Here is a 14,669-nt window from a genome sequence, read left to right as displayed (position 1 = left end):
CTTTTCTCTTGGGAGTCTCCGGGGACCACCGCGACCCTGAGGGTGGATCCGAGGACATCCCTGAGTACAGCTCTCATTGGATCAAAAGGACTTGGAGCTAGTTTTCATCTTTGAGAAATCCTTTAAAAAAGCTTCGGCGGGGGGGGGGGGGGTTCCCAGAAGATGGTGGACTGAGAAGCTGCTAGTGGCTGAGCTCTGACCACATCTCCTGGAAACAGTAGGATTTTCTGCCTTTAGCAGGCCAGCCAATAAGGGGTCCTAGCAGCGACACCAAGGAGGTGACTATAACGTAATTTGGGTTAAGAATTAGAGTAGGGAAAAAAGGGGAAAAAAAAAAAAGGAAAAAAAAATTTTTTCTTCCCTTTAATTTTCAAATATACCTCCTTCCTGGCCTACCCCCCAACCAGTCCTTTTCTTTACCAAATTACTGTCCCACCAGGGAGTATCATTAATTCTAAGTCTATACCCTTCTGAAACCTCTGGCCTTTTTTCTTTCTTAGTAGCCAACACCCCCCCACCTCACCCTGCATAGCTAATTAAATAATTAAAAATAAATACATTAAAAAAAAGCCTTTCCTTTCACTGCCCTTTTATGACTGTTCTTTTTCTTATCTTTTTCTTTCTCTCTCTCTCTCTCTTTTTTTTTTTCTTTTTCTCATTCTTGTCATCCCTTCTTCCTTAATCCTACAGCTTCCAAAGTCACAGCCCCCAACCCCCACACCAACAAACAGTGTGCTTTTTTGAATTCACTGATATACATTTGGGAATTTCCTTTCACTGCTCTTTAATTACAGCTCTTTTTCTTATCTTTTTCCTTTTCTCTCTCTTGTCTCTCTCTCTCTCTCTCTCTCTCTTTTTTTTAATATTGTCATACACTTCTTCCTTCTTCTTTGCCTTTCTGAATTTGTGAATTATTTTGGGGAAGAAATCTGACTCAGAGTGGACTCTCTATGTGTGTATCTCTGCTCTAGTTCCCTTTCCCCTCTTGTTACCCCTAGAATATACAGTGGATAGCAGATTTGCATAACTGTCTATTCTTGCTATCCTTTCTTTCTTTTCTCTTTCTTCACTGGGATTTGGTTACTATTTTTTTCACGGACTGGAAAAATTATTTGGCTAACTGGTAATGATCAAACTACTTCAATACTTGCTTCAGTTGCTACTGTAATTCCTGAGGTTGGTGAGTGCAATTGTCATAAAGGTATTTAGTACAGTGTTACTTGTACTCAAGGCACAACAACTGAGGAACAACAGAGCATAAAAAAAAGAAACACATAAATCAAACAAATGGGTAGATCAAAAACAAATAAAACTGCTACTCCAATGAATGAAGACAAGAGCCCAGAAGAAACTACAAATCAGCCAGAAGTAACCATAGATAAGAAAAGTATGCAAGCAATAATAAACTTATTAATCACAGAAATGAAAACAACATTGGAGGAAAGGAATGGCAGTATTAGGGAAACAACAGTTGAGACCCCCAAGGAAAATACTGATTATCTTGAGGCAATTAGAGAACTGAAAGCTGAAATAGCTGTAATGAAGAAAGAAGCTGAGGCAAGGGAAAGCAGACTAACAGAAGCAGAAAACAGAATTAGTCAGACAGAGGATGAGCTAGAGAAAACGAAGAAAGAGGTGAAAGAGCTTAAAAAGAGATTGAGAGACACTGAAAACAACAACAGAGACATATGGGATGATCTCAAAAGAAGTAACATTCATATAATTGGCCTGCCAGAGGAAGAAAGAGAGGAAGGGGAAGCAAACATTCTAGAGGAAATAATAGAAGAAAACTTCCCAGACCTGAATAACAGAAAGGACATCAAGATTCAAGAGGCCCAGAGAGTACCAAACAGAATCAACCCAGACCTAAGACACCAAGACACATCATAGTCACAATGAGAAGAAGTAAGGATAAAGAAAGGATCCTAAAGGCTGCAAGAGAGAAACAAAAAGTCACATACAAGGGAAAACCCATAAGATTATCTGCAGACTTCTCCACTCAAACTCTAAAAGCCAGAAGGGAATGGCAAGATATCTATCGAGCCCTGAATGAAAAAGGGTTTCAACCAAGGATAATATATCCTGCTAGACTTTCATTCAAACTAGATGGAGGGATCAAAACCTTCTTAGATAAACAACAGTTAAAGGAGGCAACCATCACCAAGCTGGCCCTGAAAGAGGTTCTAAAAGACCTCTTATAAACAAGAACATCACTATAATACTGGCAATATATCAGAGCAAACAAAAAAATTTTTTTTGAACAATGGCACTACAATACATTAAATCCATAATATCAATAAACATCAATGGCTTAAACTCACCCATCAAAAGGCACAGGGTGGGGGGAATGGATCAGAAAACATAACCCAACCATATGCTGCTTGCAAGAATCCCATCTGTCACAACAAGATAAACACAGACTTAAAGTGAAAGGATGGAAAACTATCATACAGGCTAACGGACCACAAAAAAGGGCAGGAACAGCCATTCTCATCTCAGACACGATAGATTTTAAATTAAATAAAGTAATAAAAGATAGGCAAGGACATTACATAATGATCAATCAGCCAAGAAGACTTAACAATTATTATATAAATAAGTAGTTAATTAATATGAGAGGGGGAAAATCAATTGTATGTCTCAAAGTTTTTCAAAACACAAACTGAATCCTTTTAATATATAGGCTGTGTATTTGATATGCGGACTCTCTCAAAAGCCTAGACCAAGCAGATTAGAAGCATCCAATAGCACAGCTATATAAAAGATACTGGGTACTGTACAGCAAACCATAACAAAAGGACTTTTCAAAGTTAACCCAATTACCAAATAATGTGATGATAACATTAACTATCGATTGTCTTTTTGAACCCTAAGACAGCAGGAACCTCACATCTCCACTATAGAGCTCCTACTTCCCCCAGTCCTGGAACCCTTGGATAGGGCCCACTTTCCCGTATGCCTCTCCCAATCCATACCAAATAATATTGCATCCGCCGATCACAACCTAACCAACGAAACGATTGCCACCTCAACATGCTTCACCTCAGACTGTGTCCAGAGACTTCACGTGTGGAATGAGAACCCTTCAGCTTCATTACTCGGGTGAGACCTTTCCTTTTATAGTACACTCTAATTTCATCTCAGATGGTTCACTTTCTAACAAAGTCCCATAACCTAGATATACACCAGTTTCTGTGAGAGAGAGCTTATGTGCACACGTATCCATAAACTACTGCAAAATATATACCTGAAAGCAGAAGTACACTAGAGTTTGCAGTGAGTACCTCCCTAACACTTCCTCTCCACTATTCCAAGCTTTGGGTCCATGATTGCTCAACAATTTGTTTGGCTTCGTATGTTATCTCTCTTTTCAGTCACCAGGTTCCAGATGTCATCAGGATGCCGGCCAGGCTTCCCTGGATTGAAGACCCCACCAATGTGTCCTGGAGCTCAGCTTCCCCAGAGACACACCCTACTAGGGAAAGAGAGAGGCAGACTGGGAGTATGGACCAACCAGTCAACGCCCATGTCCAGCGGGGAAGCAACAGAAGCCAGACCTTCTACCTTCTGCAACCCTCAATGACCCTGGGTCCATGCTCCCAGAGGGATAGAGAATGGGAAAGCTATCAGGGGAGGGGGTGGGTTATGGAGATTGGGTGGTGGGAATTGTGTGGAGTTGTACCCCTTCTACCCTATGGTTTTGTTAATTAATCCTTTCTTAAATAAAAAAAAAAGAGCTTTGGTGGTGGTGGGTGTGGTGTGGAACTACATCCTATATTCTTTTTTTTAAAAAACACATTTTTTAAATTTAATTTATTTATTTGGGTAGAGACAAAGTGTAATCGAGAGGGGAGTGGGGAGATAGTGAGGGAGAGAGATAGAGAGATATCTGCATCCCTACTTCACCACTTGTGAAGTTTTCCCTGCAGGTGGGGGCTGGGGGCTTTGGGGGCTTGAATCCTGGTCCTTGCGCATTGTAACATGTGCACTCAATCAGGTGTGTCACCACCTGCACCTCTACATCCTGTAATCTTATGATTTTGTAAACTATTAAATGACTAATAATAAAAAAAAGAACAAAGAGTTCAGGCTGACCCGGGTGACTCTGGGCCTGGTCTACCTGCCTCTGGGTGGGGATTCTTAGTGCCCCTGAGTGGCGTTCCTGTACAGATGGAACCTCCCCACTGGGGCTGGTGCTGGGGCTAAGGGCTAAGGGCGTTTCCACTCTCATTGTTCTCCTGGTTAGGCACCTGGTTAGCATCTTCTTGGCCCTAGGTCCCCCATTCCTCCCAGGTAATCCAACCAGCTTCCAAGGGGCTCCAAGGAGAAAGTAGGCCAGGCACGGGGGATGCAGCAGGCCAGATACGACCTGTGCTTTCCATCAGGAGAAGGCGGCTGCACGTGGGGCGAGGTTAGCAGACAACTTCCCCAAGCACAGGGACAACTGCTAGGCTGTAACCTGGGCTCCACTCCTGCCCATTCAGAGAGGATCCAGTAAGTGGCCACTGGCAGCTGCCCCTGCTCAACTCCTGTCAGACTTCAGTCCAAGAACAGGCCTCTGTGAGCAACCTTCAGCCTTGCCTGGGTTCCCAGAAACCCCAGTAGCGGGGATCCCAGGCTCTCCACCATGTGACACCATCCATTCTCCCCAACTCTGGCATCCTCCAATTTCCTCTCTGCCTCTGGCTCCTGGACTGTGACACATTCCCTTCATTTTCTACAAAGCAGGTTATTTCCCTTTTGGACAAATTTCTCAATCTTTCTAATTAACTAATTGGGTTGGGTTGAAGCCTTGCACCATTTGTAACCTGTAATTACTAGAAAATTGCCATGGTAACCATACTACTAATTAGTGACAATTTATTGCCATGGCAACCGGACCATAACAGAGACGGTCCCACAACTCCTTCTTGGCAAGTTGGCTGCACAGTTGGGGAGCAGGTGAGTCGACAGTTGGGAAGCCAGCCTCTTGGGCACCAGCCGCAGCAACCTCAGGGTGGGGCCAAGCTGGAGAAGGAGGCAGGAGTGGCTTGGGGTGTCTGCACTCCTCACTGAGGCCACAGGAGGTCGACTTATGCGCCCTGCAGCTTTGTTTAGCCTCAGGGTATGGGGGGTTACATTATATCAGTCATTTCCTTTCTATCTGGGGCCAGCCAGCCCATCCTCCTAGGGACAAGTAGTTCTCCATGGGGCCAGAGAGGCAGTAGGACAGGCCTGGGACCAGAAAGTTCGAGCTATGTGACCTTGTTCCTTTGGCTGAACCTTGCTGAGCATCTGCTTTCTCACCTGTGATGAGATAAGATAGTCACATGAAGAATTCCTCCTTGGGCTGTCATGAATATTAAGTACGGGGGCTTTTAGAAAGTACCTCAGCAAATATCAGGTGCCACATAATCATTAGCTGGACCATTTCCCACGTGCTGGGTGACTAATACTCTTTCTTTCCCCCCAATGCTTTGGAGCTTCAAAAGGCTCCTTGTTCTGTTGTGGGATGCGAATGCTGCTCCCTGCACTGCCCCCACCCCCAACTCTGGGTAGGAGAGGTAGAGTGATAAGCTCCCTCCTCCTGCAGCCACAGCCAGGCACCCCACATTATGATCTGTTTGTTGGGTCAGAGCCCCACGGGACAGCTTCACTTATTCTTCAGACTGCACCTCAACCCTCTGAGCCTCACACTTGGATGATGCAGACTCAAGTCCAATTTGGGTACTGGGGAGTCATCACTAAGACTGTATCTGGGCCAGTCTTGGGGGCAGAAGCAAGTGAGGAAGGGAAAGAGAGATTGTGTGTGTGTGTGTGTATGTGGGGGGGGGGGTTGGGGAATGTCCTACTGAAGCATCCCAAACTGTGCTTGTGAGAGCCCAGGCATGCAGAGGCAGAGAGATTCACCATGGTTCTTCTTCTTCTAGCATGGTAAGGAGACACTTCAAGGTTTTCAGCCGACTTCTGCCCTGCTCTGGCTGCAGGGCCTTGGGAAGTGTGCTCTCTTCTCCTAGAAAATGGGGAGTCCCCACAGCCCCTTCCAGCTCTGCTTTCTGGGGCTTTCTCTAGGCTGGGCCACAGACTAGGTACAGCTGGGACCTTATGCCAGGCCTGCCAAGAGTCTGCACCATGAAGGCTCAGAGGAGAGACGCTTTCGACCAAGGAATTTAGACCTACACCATCAATCTGCTGAGACTTTGACAGAAAGATGATCCTGGTGAGCAGCAAGACCTGCTGGCTGCCAAGAGCATCAAAGTTACTGTAAAGCCAGGATGTGGGGACAGGTAGGTGGAGGGACACACAGGCATGTGTGTGTGTGTGTGTGTGTGTGTGTGTGTGTGTGTGTGTGTGTGGCATGTGCGTTGGAGGAGGAGTTGGAGTGTAAGGACAGGACATAGCACAGGGCAGGACTGCTCCCTTCCCCACCTGCCTGCATCCAGCATGTCCCTGCTGGGTGGTGAGGGGGAGGTGGGCAGGACAACATCACTTGTGCACTGGATGTAGGAAGGAAGCCACTCCTTACAGTACACCCTGCAGCCTCCCCCCCCAACAGTGAGGGGGCGAGGGAGAGCTGTGGGGGAATGAGGGCAGGCAAAACAGCAGCAGGAACAGCTCCTCTGGCTGCTTGGTCTTGTACCAGGCATCTCATCTCACCGTTTCCTGGCAGAGAAACAGCTCCTCGTGGAACTGCCATCATAGCCAGCAGATAGCGGGTGGGTCACAGTTTGAGTCCACGTCTGAGTGGCCCTGGAGCGTGGACAGCACACATCTATGTGTCCGCACACATTTCTACCAATGTGCCCTCTTGACAGAGGAGGAACTCTGGCTTTTGTCAGACCTAGAGAGGTCAGCCACAGTCCTGACATTTCTCTAAAATCTCGTTTTAGCTGCAAACGATAAAAGCACATCACAGTTGCACTTGTCTTGTGTATCATATCTGTGCTTGCTTGAAAGGAAAAGCAATGCCCCCACCTGTCAATCATCCTGGGCCTTTGGGTTCCCCGGGCAGACCACCTGTGGCTGCTCCCTGGGGGTGTGGAGGGGGGCCCTAGCCCTAGCCCTGGCCAAGGGACCTGTCACTCCAGCCCTGTCTGTCACTGGTTGTCTGTCTAGTCTTTGCCTGGGAACCCAAGAGGCCCTGTAACTCCATCTCCACCCTGTCACCTCTCCAGTGCCACTGGCAGGGATCCGCCAGAAGGCCTCAGCTGGGCTCTAGGTCTCTTTGTCTCCGCCAATAATGACTTTCTATAAATCAGATCTGCCCTCTGCTTTGTTCTACACAGCTCCCAGCCAACAGCAAAACTCCCCACCCATCATCATAAATCCACCTTCATTTTCTTTCCAAATTTCTTTTAAGGTGCCTTTCATCACCACCTTGCAGCCTGGAAAGATGCTCCCTCAAAGGGTGAGGCCAGATGCAGAGATCCTGGAGATGGGTGAGGGGGCGGCAGGGGCAATCCATCAAGAGATGGTCCCAGAGGGAAAGGGGAGGATGGCTTGGGAACACATGAATGCATCCAGGGCTGGGGAGGGCCTGCTAGCTCAGTGTTTCCTCCTGCATTAACATGGCGCTTCCTACACCCAGGAGATGCCCAGCAGAAGGCCCTGGAATCACTGTCAGGACTTTGGAGGATGACGGTCTTAACAATCAACATGCTTGATGGGTGCTGCCTGTGGGCAGGGCTCTATGCCAGGTACGTACCAGGTTCTTTCCAACAACACTCCTCTTCTGCAGGTGAGAAGACAGAGGCCAGAGACTGGGCAGTGGTGCACCTGCTTGAGGATACATGCTAACATGCACAAGGGCCCAGGTTCAAGCTCTTGGCCCCCAGCTGCAGAGGGAAGCTTCACAAATGGTGAAGTAGTGCTGCAGTTGTCTCTATTTCTTTCTTTCTTTCTTTCTTTCTTTCTTTCTTTCTTTCTTTCTTTCTTTCTTTCTCACTCCCCCACCCTTCTCCATTTCTCCCTGTCTCTAACAAAAAGAAAGAAGAAAAAGAAAAGAAAACAGACCTAGAGAATTCATAGCTTGGTCCCTGCTGCCTAGACAGGGTTGTGTGGAGAAGGCTGGCTCTGCACAGGCTCGTTGCTTCCAGATCCCATCTTCCACTGTCTCTGCTAGATGGCTGGTTCAGGGCATTCAGAGAGCTCTGCCCATGGGCACCCAGGTGGCAGAGGTGCAGACCCCTTGATGCATCCCTCTACGCTTTTGGTTCCATGCTAGATGAGAGAGGCATGGCATGGGGAGAAGTTGCTCTCTGGAGACCCACCTTGACAGCACCCTGTGCCATCCACACTGTAAGAATCTTCAGGCAGCTGGGGGAGTCAGGGCCCAGGATTCTCAGGAAACTACTAATCTCAGGCACTGGCCTTATTAATGCCCAACTCAGCACCAAAATCTCAACCATCCTCCTGGGACCGTTGAGTCCCCCGGAGAGTGGGCACACCGGCCACTAGATGGCACTGTGACCCAGCATAGAGGCTGTACAGCAGACTAGTCTGGAGAGGCAGTCTCCCCTCCTCCTCCAGGAGAGCAGGACCTAGTGGGTGTGGGCAGTGCCCTTGCCCAGTTAGCCCATGGGGTCACTGGGCTCCCCCAGCTGCCTGGAGCACCCCAGGCCAGGCAGCTGTCTCAGCCACAAAAACCAGGAGCTGTAATCCAAATCCAATTTGGGGGCTGCTTGTCCTGGGTCCCCTGAAGTGAAGGGCTTCCTTTTTTAAATGGGGAGGAGGACCCTCCATCGACAACTACCCAGAGACGCTAGCAGGTTAGAAGCATCAGGGGACATGCTCTAAGGTTAGTTTCTCCTGTGTGACTGACCTTGGGCAAGTCCCTTCTCACTGGACCCTGCTTTGGTCTTTTGTAAAAGTAAGGGCTCTCTGAGCTCTGGCCAGCAGATAGGTATTGTGTGGCTTGGCTCCAGGGTTACACTGCCCCTGAATGCACATCTACCATGACTTCCCTCCCAGCCTGTGGATGCCTAGCCCATGACTGCCTACCTCCCCCCACTCTCTATGCCCCTTGGCCCGCCTGGAGTTGAGTGGTAGCCACATGCCAGAGCCCTAGCCATCAAACCAGGCTCTGCCCGGTGGCCCTTATGCTTGGGAACTATTGCTGGGGCTCAGAGAGCACTCTGGACCCCCTCTGCCCCCACCAACCAAATGTCCCTGTGCCATTAGTGGAGTGACAATGGGGGCTGCAGGGGTGTCTGAGAGCTTGGTGGGTAGGGGAAGGATGGGCTGGGGAAGGCGGGTAGACAGAACAGGAACTTGGTGGGCCAAATAGGTTCCTGCCAGCCAAATAGCTTTTGGAAATCTGCAAAGCTGCTCTACCGTGTCCTTCAGGCACACCAGCTGCCCCGGCCTGCCCGCCTGCCTGCTCCACAGAAGCTGCAGGCCCTTTCATGAGCTACCTCAGCCCTTCCAGACTGGTGCACTTGGCAGGAGCTCCCCCCTCCCCCCAGTGCTCCTCAGCTCCTCCTTTCAGTACCTCCAACCCCTCCCTTCCCCAGTTTTTGCCAGCCCAAGCCAGTGTGAACAAACCCAGCAGCAACCTCCTGCATTCTTTTATTCTGTGTGGCGGCCTCTCTCCCAGACCTGCCTCCCTTCCAGCTCATCATTTTCAAGTGCTTCATCTCCCCAGCCCACCCTCCTTCCCCGGCAGATCAAGGCACTTAATTGCCAAGCTAGCCCGGTGCACAGAACTAGGAACTATTCAGAAAAATGGACTGTGTGGATCTGGGCAGAAGCTCCTGCATGCTGATTCCCTTCCCCAGCAAACCAGGTCTTATTACTGATACGCAGCCTCCCTGCCATGCGCTCACACGTGGCGCTCCTGGGAACTTTGATGGGGCTTGAGCTGTGCAAACTATTTCATTGTCTGGCCATCCATTGGTCCCAGAAAACTTCAACAGATAGGTCAGCATTCATCTTCCCTTCTCACCGAGGTGGAAAGGTGGCTGGAGAAAGGCATCAGAGACTTGGGGGTATGGGGGAGGGAGGGAGTCTTTCTCAATCTTTCTTGGTCCAGACTGTGAGGTTATGCCACCATCCTGACACCTAGAGGTAGGGGCATGGTCAAAATGACCTCTCCAGTAGCCTTTCAGCTCTGGGACTTGGATTCAGGCAGGTGGATGGAAAGCTTTAGTGTGAGATGAGACAGATGGGGGAAGGTTAGCCAGTGGGTCCTATAATGCTATATCCAGAGTGCAGGCTTGGTGGCTCAGGGGGTGGCACAGTGGATTTTTAAAAATGCTGGGATGTAAAAGCATGAGGTCCTTGAGTTTGCTTCCTGGCATCATACATGCCAGAGTGATGCTCTGGTTCTCTCTCTCTCTCTCTCTCTCTCTCTCTCTCTCTCTCTCTCCTCTCTTCTCTTGTTAATAAAGAAATAAATCTTAACAACAACAGCAACAACAACAAAAGCAAACCAAGATGCAGGCTGGGTGTGAGTGAGGCCAGAGTTAACGTAAGAAGCTGTCACACATAGCTCCCTGGCTCCCCACTTCTTGGCACCCTGCACAGGAACTGGATTGCTCTGCCGTCAGCAGTCTACTGGCAGCTGATCAGAGTTTAGTCAGCAGCCAGGCTCGAATTAGAAAAACAACCTTCCCTAGAAAGATCATCTTGTGAGAGCCTCAGACAATAGGTCCCTGACCAGAAAGACTGGGTGATGGGGTGGGACTAGGGGAGTGTGCATTCCAGAACAACAACAACAATGACAAAAAGAGTCCTGGACAGGTTTTGGAACAAGAACAGGATTCTTTGAGCTCAGTTATCTGAGACAGGACCCAGCCGAAGCTTAGGGGTTTAGCTACCATTCCTGGCCGCTTATGTGTAAGTAAATAATTTCATTTGCTGTTTGGCAATAAAGAAGGCTTTAAATCTCAGTCTTTGTGAGCTGTCAGTTTTCTCTCACAGAGCCTGCTTGCCCATCCCTGCTACAGCGGGGGATCAGGTGAGAGCTTCTGGGGGAGAGGAGGTCACTGTGGTGTTCTCACCCCACTTTCCTCCACAACCCCACCCCCTTCTGCTCCTGTCCAGTAGCTCATTAATCCTTGGGGAGAAGTTTGGAGAAGCCTTCTATGGGTGGCAGGAGGGAAGAAAGCCTAGGATCCCCCTCTGCAGAGATATAAGTCCACCTCCAGTATTAGGACTCAACCTCATAGGGCCCAAACCTCAGCCCTGGATACCAGCTCCTGGCCCCTCCAGAGCCCGGACCTGCACCAAGTTACTCTGCATACCTGTGTACTTGCTGACCCCAGCCTCGGCGGCCACATCTCTGAGCGCCAAGATGCCCTGGGAGAGGTCGCTGGCCTCAGGGTCCATTTCAATGAGGGCATCCGGGCCCACGTTCCCATAGGCGTAATTGACGATATAGATGGAGTAGAGACCTGAGCCCTGAGGAAGAAGGGAGGAATTGTGGGTGATCTGGCCCTTGGGTTCATGGCAGCTTTTATCCAGACCCAGGCTCCTGCCCTCCGCTGGCAGGACCAGTCTTTCCTCAGGGTGGGCTTATTCTCCCCAGGTCAGGCTGCTCAGGACACCACTCCAGAGGTGTTTGGTTAACACAGAAACTGCACCAGGAATAGGGGTATCACAATGAGTCAGCCCTGTTTCCCCTTCCAGGCTGTTCTAGAAAAGCACGTCTCCCCCTCTCCCCCCACAGCCACCTCTATATAGACAATTTTCTAGTATGTCTTCCTCCAGCTGAGATCTCTTCAGCTGCCAGCCAGGCTAGCTGCTCAATAAATATTTGCTGATTGATTGATCCACGGATTCCCATTATTCTCGGTCGCTCCCATTCACGCTCACTCCCACCACGATGACAAGCAAATTCCTGAGCTGTCTCCCTCCCCCGTCCTTACCATCCTGCAGACTTCCTTTCCTTGATTTGGGCAACATAAAAGCTCTGATAGGCAAGGTTTTCTTTCTACTTCTCCATTCCCTTGTTTCCTCTGCATTACCAGAAAGAAATGTGATATTGCTCCTGCGTTTATAGCATTGTCTCATTTTTTATTTCCCCCTGTGCATCTGGGAGCAGCGCTGGGCATCAGCTCCTCTTTGCTGTCGTCATTCTCTTCTCTAGTACAAAACACACAGAAGGTTTTTCTCTGCTTGTAATTATAATGGTGTTATTTCTTCAAAGGACACCTCTTTTCGCCTATGAGATTCACATAGTGTCCCAACCAGCTTCTAACTGTCCACTCACTCTTTCATCATTTCCCTCCAATTAACCAGATAGTCAAGAGTTCTTGGAGCTCAAAAACTCTTGACTATGCAAAGGTGCTCTGCTATAAAAGCACGAGATGACATATCTGTTCGCAGGGAGCATATGGTTTAGCTGAAAGGCAAGTTACAAACACCAACCAACACAACAGGAAGAGTTAGACTCAAGGTACTCATCTTGGCCCTCTTTGTTTGTCTCTATTTCTCACCCAGTGGTCCCTCGAGCAGAAGCTCTAGCTGGTCACTGGCCTTCTTAGGGAGCATTTTCTATGGCTCTGTCTCACTGCTGGCCTTCCCCAAGGGATGGGACAACTCAATGCTCAGACAGCTGTGGACATGAGGAGGAGGGTGGGCACAGGGTTTCCTGAGGAACATAAGAGGGGCTCCAAGCAAAGGGAGGGAACTAACCATGGGAAGTTCAGAAAAGGCCTTCTATGCATTATCTCAATCAGGAAAGAACCTTCCAGGAAGAGACATAAGTAGAGAAGCCACAAACTGTATTGCTGGAATGCCAACTTCTGGGCAGGGAGCGTCAGGGGATAAAGTCCTTAAAGACTTTCTGTCTCTTCTCCTTCTCCTCTTCCTCTTCCTTCTTTTTGAGATCTGAGTCCTTTCTATTCTACTGCTGAGGGATCTACGCTTTATGTATATTGAACTCAAGCTGGCAGGGCCCACAGTACTGGCATCACCTGGATGTATGTTAAAAATGCAGATGGACAGGCCCCAGCCTAGGCCTGTTGAGTCAGAATCTGCATTTTTCCAAGACGGCCATGTGCTCCTTGGGCAAAAACTGCAGCTGGAGATGTAATGCTTTGCAACATGGCTTCCTGATTAGGGGCCAACTTAGAAAGGCTTTTGCCCACCGCAGAGGTGGGTGGCTGAGCCTGGGATGGCTGGAAGAAGAGGGAATGAATGGGGCCAAAGGCGAAAGTGCTCCGCCACAGGAAGGGCTGCTGACCCTACCAGCTGTTTTGCAACTGTGTCAATAAATGGGCAATTAGCCCAAATGAACTGAAGTGCGCTCTGCTCAAAATGAAGAGCTCTGTAAAGTTCAGTTACACCTAGTTACTGACATCAGTGCATCGGGGTAGTTACGGCTGACAAACACAAATGTGTCCTACCTGCAGAAGCCCCAGAAATTCACATGTAAACTTGACCACAATAATTCTGGGAGGGTGAGGTGATTCCAGGGGAGGGAAGAAGTTTCTATGGCTTTGGGTCTGGGTATCAGGTCTCACTCATGAACCTGATCAGACTTGCCTGGATGACTAATTAAGGCTTAGTTTCTGGGGTCCAATCCAGGAGTTTCTGATTCAGGTCAGGACTAGACCCAAGATCTGCACAATTTGAGCCATGTTTTTATTTTATTTTATTTTATTTTATTTTATTTTATTTTATTTTAATTCCACCATGGTAACTGCCAGAGCTTGGTGCCTACATAATTAATCCACTCCTCCGGGCAGCCTTTTTTTTTTTTTAATTTTCTTTTCAAATTTTTAATTTATAGGACAGAGAAAAATTTAGAGAAGTGGGAGAAGATAAGAGAGACAGACAGACACCTGTAGTACTGCTTTACTGCTTGTGAAGCATCCCCCCTGCAGATGGGGAACAAGAACAAGAAAGTCCTGGTGCATGGTCACATGTAACTCGGTATGTCACTACTTGGCCCCTAAAATGCTTTTATTCATTTATTTTACATAGACAGAGGTAACCTGAGAGGTGGCAACAGAGGGAGAATAAGAGGGAGAGAAAAGCGAAACACTCGCACACTGCTTCACTACTTCTGAAGTTTTCCTGTATAGGTGGGAACGAGAGACTTGAACCTGGGCCGTCTGTATGGTAACGTGCACTACCATCCAATCCCAAAATCTGCATTCCTGACAAATTCTCAGGTGAAGTTGATTTTTCTGGTTCAGAACTATGATTGAGAACCAGGAAACTATGATTTGGTCTCTAGAAAGATTAGCCTGTGTCCCAAGTCAGGTTCAGTCCCTAACTGGCTCTATGGTCCCAGGCAGGTGTCTCACCCCCTTCTGCTGGTTCTCTTCCTCTGTTAAATGAGGGTCATATTCCCCTGCTTCCCAAAAGGACTGTTGAGAAGATGAAACGAGATGACACATGTGAAAGGCCTTTGGAAAGATAAAAATGCTATATAAACACGAGGCATAATCACTATCGATCAATGAATGCCTCTTGTAAGAGATCAGCTCTGAGCTGGATCCAGAAAGGCAGGGGAGTGATGAGGCTGAAGATGAAAGGTGGGTGGGTGCTCTTGGTCTGGGGTGGAGCAGAAAGGAGGGCTGCAAGGGGAGAGGAGTCCCAGGCAGAGTAGAGAAGCTGACTCTCAGCCTTGAGTTTGCATCAGAATTATCTGCAGAGAAATAAAGATGCTGGGCTCCACCCCCATTTCAGTAGGTCTGCAGGCTGGAGTGGGGTGTGGCCTGAGATTCTACATTTCTTTT

At 48.4% G+C, this 14,669-nt stretch overlaps 1 protein-coding gene across 4 annotated transcripts in view; it reads right to left on the bottom strand.

Moving 5' to 3' along the window:
* CRTAC1 (cartilage acidic protein 1) overlaps window positions 1-14,669 on the bottom strand; it is a 188,766-nt gene that overhangs the window by 26,652 nt on the left and 147,445 nt on the right. For all 4 annotated transcript variants that reach the window (XM_060171522.1, XM_060171524.1, XM_007534148.2 and 1 more), the window contains exon 5: window positions 11,223-11,379. In XM_060171522.1, the coding sequence (XP_060027505.1) occupies window positions 11,223-11,379 (157 nt within the window). The remainder of the gene's footprint in view (window positions 1-11,222; window positions 11,380-14,669) is intronic.

Source organism: Erinaceus europaeus, chromosome 14 (genome assembly GCF_950295315.1).
Source record: "Erinaceus europaeus chromosome 14, mEriEur2.1, whole genome shotgun sequence".
Classification (NCBI taxonomy): Eukaryota; Metazoa; Chordata; class Mammalia; order Eulipotyphla; family Erinaceidae; genus Erinaceus; species Erinaceus europaeus.
Note: the sequence above shows the minus strand (reverse complement) of the source record. Positions and strands in the feature narration are given on the sequence as shown.